Source organism: Gambusia affinis, linkage group LG18 (assembly GCF_019740435.1).
Source record: "Gambusia affinis linkage group LG18, SWU_Gaff_1.0, whole genome shotgun sequence".
NCBI classification, from domain to species: domain Eukaryota; kingdom Metazoa; phylum Chordata; class Actinopteri; order Cyprinodontiformes; family Poeciliidae; genus Gambusia; species Gambusia affinis.
Window position 1 is genome coordinate 9,835,478 of NC_057885.1, and position 6,174 is coordinate 9,841,651.

At 40.0% G+C, this 6,174-nt stretch overlaps 1 protein-coding gene across 8 annotated transcripts in view; it reads left to right on the forward strand.

Annotated features, from left to right (window-relative positions):
* clcn3 (chloride channel 3) overlaps positions 1 to 2,195 on the forward strand; it is a 34,916-nt gene extending 32,721 nt beyond the window's left edge. For 7 of the 8 annotated variants that reach the window (XM_044097341.1, XM_044097336.1, XM_044097332.1 and 4 more), the window contains one exon: positions 1,209 to 2,195. In XM_044097341.1, the coding sequence (XP_043953276.1) occupies positions 1,209 to 1,299 (91 nt within the window). In that variant the 3' untranslated portion in view covers positions 1,300 to 2,195. The remainder of the gene's footprint in view (positions 1 to 1,208) is intronic. The other variant, XM_044097338.1, reaches the window with a different exon arrangement.
* Positions 2,196 to 6,174: the final 3,979 nt, after the last annotated feature.

Below are 6,174 nucleotides of genomic sequence, written 5' to 3' on the forward strand. Positions count from 1 at the left end.
TTTCTGGCACCTTTGCTCTTCAGTCATGTTGGAAATAATAACAAAGAAATGTTAAGATGGTTAAAAAGCCATTTTTGAAGAATGATTAAATAAGCTCTGAATCATTTTGCTGCTTTACTATTGCCACCTGCTGACTAGGCTGGCGCAAATAAAACCCGTAAATTAAAACACAGAATTAAGGGATGGGTAAAATTCAAGAAAACAAATTTCGTATTTGTTTATATAATATTTTTTTGGAAAGAAAGTGAATATCCACTAATGCTGCAAAATATCCCCAAAATAGATTATATTTTTCCTTGATTACAGACAGAATCAAACCACTATTTTTTCTGATTGTTTGCGTCAAAAATGACCAGTTTCCCCATAGCATGATGCTGCCACCACCATGTCTCACTTTGCGCGTGTATTTGCTTTATCACAATAAAGCAAATACATACATTTATTGTAACATTAAAATCTTTTTGAAAAATTCAAGAGGTGTAAATAATTTAGCGAGGTTCTGTATGTTGTCCGTTTCTTAATCTCTTGCTGTCGGACTAAAATATATATTACGGCAATAATTGTGTCGCCTCTTGGTTCAGAGTTTTTCCCCACTTAAAGGAGAAATCCATGTTGCGCTGGGATCGTTTCCATTTCAGAAACGCTGTCGATGTAAGTTTAAAGTTGCCATAAACCGGAACATTTCTTTACGCAGGCCGTTTAGTAGTTTACGTTAAATCGAAAACACGTTTGGGATGAAGATTATCTTGAAGTCTGAAGCGGCTGAGCTCGGAAAGCTGACAAATTTTAATAAAACTCCCAACTTGTCGTCTTGCCACCTGACATGGCGGCTTCTCCCGGCTTCCTGCTTGTCCGAGCTCTAACCGTCCAGTACTTCCGGTCTCCTCTCCGTAGGTTCCAGATCTTCTGAAATGGCTCCTTTGTCTGAAGTGGGTGCTGCTTCTGGCCCGCTCTTTTCCTGCAGTTACTCACCCTCCTGCTGACCCTTATCTCCTCTGGGACTCGTTTTTTTGTTGGCACCGATTCTAATTTCATATCCAAACAAACTAACAGCGAAACAACAAATCTAAACAAAAATAAAAAGTAGAAATCCCGCTCTTGTTAAGGCCAACAAAAACACGATGTTTTCGTCGTAGATGCAGATTTGAAGCACTTCCTCGCGTCTCTGTTAATCTGTTTCCGTTCCCTCCCTCTGTCTCCCCCTGCAGGCGGCTTCTTGGTATTATCACAAAAAAAGATATCCTTCGTCACATGGCTCAAATGGCAAACCAAGATCCAGAGTCCATCATGTTCAACTGATCCGTTCCTTCCAGGACGGCTGGGGGGGAGGAGGATGTAGCGAGGAGGAGGAGGAGAAGGAGGAGGAAGAGGTCTGCCTCCTGAACGGCTCCGATCTCTGACACCCGGACACTTTATTGTTTTTGGTTTGTTTTATTTCCTTTAGCGTTCAGCTTTGCAGGCCCCCGAGCCTCACTGAATGACTCGCTGTGGCCCCCCCAGAGACTTTTGGGCCACCAGGAGGAGAAAAGCGACAATAAAAACACTGATGTTGTCGTCTGGCTGCTGAGGACAGAAAACGGTCACGTGTTGAAAGCACTTTTTACACACACACTTCTTTTTTTCTTTTTTCTTTTTTTTTTGCACTCGGACATTCAAAACATGCATGCTGTCTCCAAACACGCGTGCGCTGACCTGAATCGTTACACCTGTTTGCACTCTTGCTGCGCCTGCCCTCCTGTCCCGTGGGGGTCAAAAGGTCAGAATGAACCGCAGACGAGGGATGCGATGATGGAACCTCGATACTTCCTGCGCACTGACCTCCCCTCCGTAAAAACACACACATACACACACCTCTGACCTGTCCGTCCTCCAGAAACAAAAAAAAAAAAAAGAAATAAGTTGTTTACCTGTGAAGTATGCAGTGAGTGAGTGTGTCTGCAGCGCCTCCACATTCCAGTCAGGTCACTATGGGAACTGCACCCCAGCTACACGACTTGGCTTTAATATCCGTCTCCCTGTGTGTGTGTGTGCGCGTGTGTGTGTGTGTGAGAGAGTGAGAGAGAGAGAGAGAAAGAGAAAGAGAGCAAACCCAGGAAGGGATGCACTGAGATGGAGTCGGTACTTTATTTCAAGAACAAAAATGTTCCCGTCCAGAAGGAATGAAGAAAATAAAGTGAAAAGTTTGGATGTTTTCATTTTTGAGCCACTAGTGTGTAAGTCTGTGTGTGAGTCCATTAATTATGAAGGCAGGTTGTGTGTGTGCGCGCGCGCTGTGTCTGTGTGTAGTTGAAGTACAAAATGAAAACTGTCAGATGAAAACCATGCTACGTCAATATGAGGGTTTTTTTTTTTTGTTTCGCTCAAACGAACATTTAAAAACACCTGATCTCATTGCAGCCAATCAAATCGAAGCTTCAGAATTGGTCTGATTTGATTGATTTGTTACAGTAAGAGTGACTCCTTTTTAACTTCTCTCTTCAAAACGGGCCACCAACTTCAAATGCAGACGAGTCTCAACAGATTACAAAACTGCCGAAAATATTTATTTATTTCAGTAATTCCAAAAAATGTAAACATGGATGTGACGGAGTCTTTACACACGGTGTGATTTCAGGCATTTACTTGAGTTAATTATAGCGCACACCTAAAAAAAAAAAAAAAATCAGTTTTGCAGATAATTGTAACATTAAATCGTATCAATAAAACATTTATTATAGAATTGCAATCATACACAAACGTATGTCAATTTTTCTGCACTGAAAACTTGGTTAGGGTTTTAAGAGACTTGCTTAATAATTTAAATATTTTCTTATCTGAAATGGAGCAAGACTTTTTCCTTCCGCTCAACTTTCCAGCAGTTGTCTTGGATACGGCCCAGCTTCTTCAGCGAAAACATTTTGAGGCTTAGGACACAGAGGACCAACCCAGCAGTGTTCACTATGTATGGACTAATATAATTAAATATTTAGTCTAAAATCAATTGTTTTATTGGACTGTGTGTGTGAGTTACATTTGGGTTTGGTTATCTGTAAGCCAAAATGAAGCAGTTAATGCTTGAAATCTACTACCGGGTATGTAATAAATTTGTATGAGAGAGTTCTTGCATTGCTGAAATAAATGTTTTCCATCTTGTAACCAGGCACATCTGAGCCGCTTCAGCTTTCAACTCAATCAGTCCCTAGTTTGTTTTTGCTTTCTTTAGTTTTAGAGACGTAATATGAAGAATAATTAACAATTGGGTCGTTCTTCGAAGCTAGGAGGTCTAAATTGTGTAAAAACGACCAAATGCACTTTTTCTGTTAAGTTTTGGCAAAACAGTAATAACTGATTTAAAGAGTAATGGCTCCCTAAAGTGTGATCTTACGCTGCCTTTGCTTTTAGCCCCTCTGAATCTGAACGGGTCTCTGCTGTCGTTCCCCCCCCCCGGCAGGCGTTCTTCGTGCTCCTCTGGTTCTCGCCACGTCTCTGAAGTGCCTGATGGAAGATTGTCGGGCTTCGCTTCCTTTCGTTTCCTTCTTTGTCCTCGCACACCTGACATTTCAATTGGAAATTATGAAGGGAGGAGACTCCGACGAGGAAGCGGACGAGCAGTAGCATATTACCTGTAGAGTGTGTGTGTGTGTGTGAGGGGTGTGATTGCGGACCTGTGTGCGTCTTTGCGTTGCGGTGACTGTCCTCCTGTGGTTCAGCGGGGAGCAGAGCATCATCTTTGTCAACCAGTGGTGTTGCCTAACATTGTATTTCATACCGAACCCGATGTTCTCCTCCTTTGTTTTATAATTTATGGGTAGTGTCGATACAGTTGTGAATTATTATTATAATAATTATTATTCTGAAGAATTTTATGTATGATTACATTGTTTGATTGTACATTAAGAACAGAGAATATGTAAAGGAAAAAAAAACTTGTTTTAAATTAAAAGAAGAAAATATTGAAGTTGCACAGATGAGTCTCTGTGTGATGCTGTCGGCTGAACTTGAACAAACTTCACATCCCGTCATTCACGCTGAAGTTTAGTGCGAAGATTTCTGCAAATATATATATATATATATGTATTTAACTGAAGATAAATATATTTAAATCTTTCACAGTAAATATAGAAGTCTGAAACTATTTGATTAAGATTTCAGAACTTAAAACTGTGCTTTGTAGTATTCCTGGCCCTTAAAATCATTAAATAATACATTTTGTTGGGATCTTATGACAGAGCAACACATTGTCTAATAGTTATGAAGTGTAAGGGAAATGACACACATTCAGTATTTTTGCTTTCTGTTGGTCTGCTACATGAAATCAGTTTTAAGGTGAAAACATTTAGCTGTGAAAAGATTGGATTTATTTCCAATAAAGTTCTTAATTTTCTAAGATTTTTTTTTATCATCTGAGTACATAACCTTTACTTGGTTTAGGTCCATTCTCTAAATATTCCTCAACTCTGTAAGATAGTGTGGTCAAGGACCCACAAGGGGAACGAAAACAAACAGCACCAGTTCCAGAGTCTGCCGATGAATTTTATTTGCTTCTTAACTCTCTGACAACCATCCTCTCTCCTTTTGAGCTTCCAAAAACAGTTTTTATAGCCAACTGGCAACACACCTGCGCTTAAGTGGACCAAGCCACAATTAAAGAATAATATTATTAATCTAATTTACAAACTCATCAACATAATGAAATAGTCTGCAAAATAAACCCTGTCATACAAGATAACTCAAAACTCACTTTAAAGAAAAACAAACAAAGCAATAGTACAAGAAAGCCCTCTAATTGGTGGAACCCAGCAAGGTCATCAGTGACATCATTCAGACATTTAAGCAGGAAATACTGGGCCAGCTGCTCCCACATGCCTGACCTGCTGCAGCTCTACAAGGGACAAACAATGGTGAGGAAAAAGGAACACAAATACCAAGAATATACTTTGAAACAAAATAAACAAATTCAACCAATAATCCAGAAGTAGTAGCTTTAAACTAAACATGTAAATAGATGGAAACTGCAACATAATGCTAACACAAACAGACCCGGGATAGCAAATGAAGCCAAAATGGAAACTATTGTTTAAATTTAAGCAATATGACCAGCTACAGGAAGTAAATGTATCAAAACTAAGAATAAGGGACAAGTGGCGAACACAAACTGAACCACTTTCGTTTTAAATACTTTTGTTTCGGAACAACTGCCTTTTACTTTCCAGTAATCTGACAGGAAGGGGGCAGAAACATGCAGCAAGGAAACCCAGAACAGGAGTTGATGTTGGGAATGGGGTCTGTGGGTGAACTACTGCCGCGCGACGCCTTCTACTTCCTTTTTTCTTTTTTTTTTTTTTTTTAAAAGCATAAAGACAAATATTCCTGGTCCAACGGTGTCAACGGCAATATTTTAGAGTCTGAAAAAACCTAAAATTCTCAAATAATGATACCAAAAAAAAAAATTCAGTTTCCATAGTTTTTAAAATTCATATGGATTCAAAATCCATCTTCTCCTTTGTATCTCTTATCAGCGTTTCTGTAGGTTTCATTAACTCAAATTTAAACTTAGTTCCACTATGAATTAAATTGAAGACCTGCATCATGGGCTGTACAGTGGCGCAGTTGGTAGAGCTGTTGCCTTGCAGCAAGAAGGTCCTGGGTTCGATTCCCGGCCCGGGGTCTTTCTGCATGGAGTTTGCATGTTCTCCCTGTGCATGCGTGGGTTCTCTCCGGGTTCTCCGGCTTCCTCCCACAGTCCAAAAACATGACTGTCAGGTTAATTGGTTTCTCTAAATTCTCCCTAGGTGTGAGTGTGTGTGCGCATGGTTGTTTGTCTTGTATGTCTTTGTGTTGCCCTGTGACAGACTGGCGACCTGTCCAGGGTGAACCCCGCCTCTCACCCGGAACGTAGCTGGAGAGGAACCAGCAACCCTCCTGACCCCATTAGGGAAGAAGGGTGTAAGAAAATGGATGGATGGATGGATGGATGGATGGATGGATGGATGGATGGACCTGCATCATGACACAAACATTTTTTTGCACAGAATGAATGTAGAATTATTGCCCAAAAACCCACCTCAAAACTTTTTATCGCAAAATTAGTATTTTTTATTTATTTTAATTTTTTTTAAGTAATTGAAATTAAGTGAACTTACTTTCTAAATATTAAATTCTACATGTCAATGGAAACGCAGCTTCTGAGGCCCA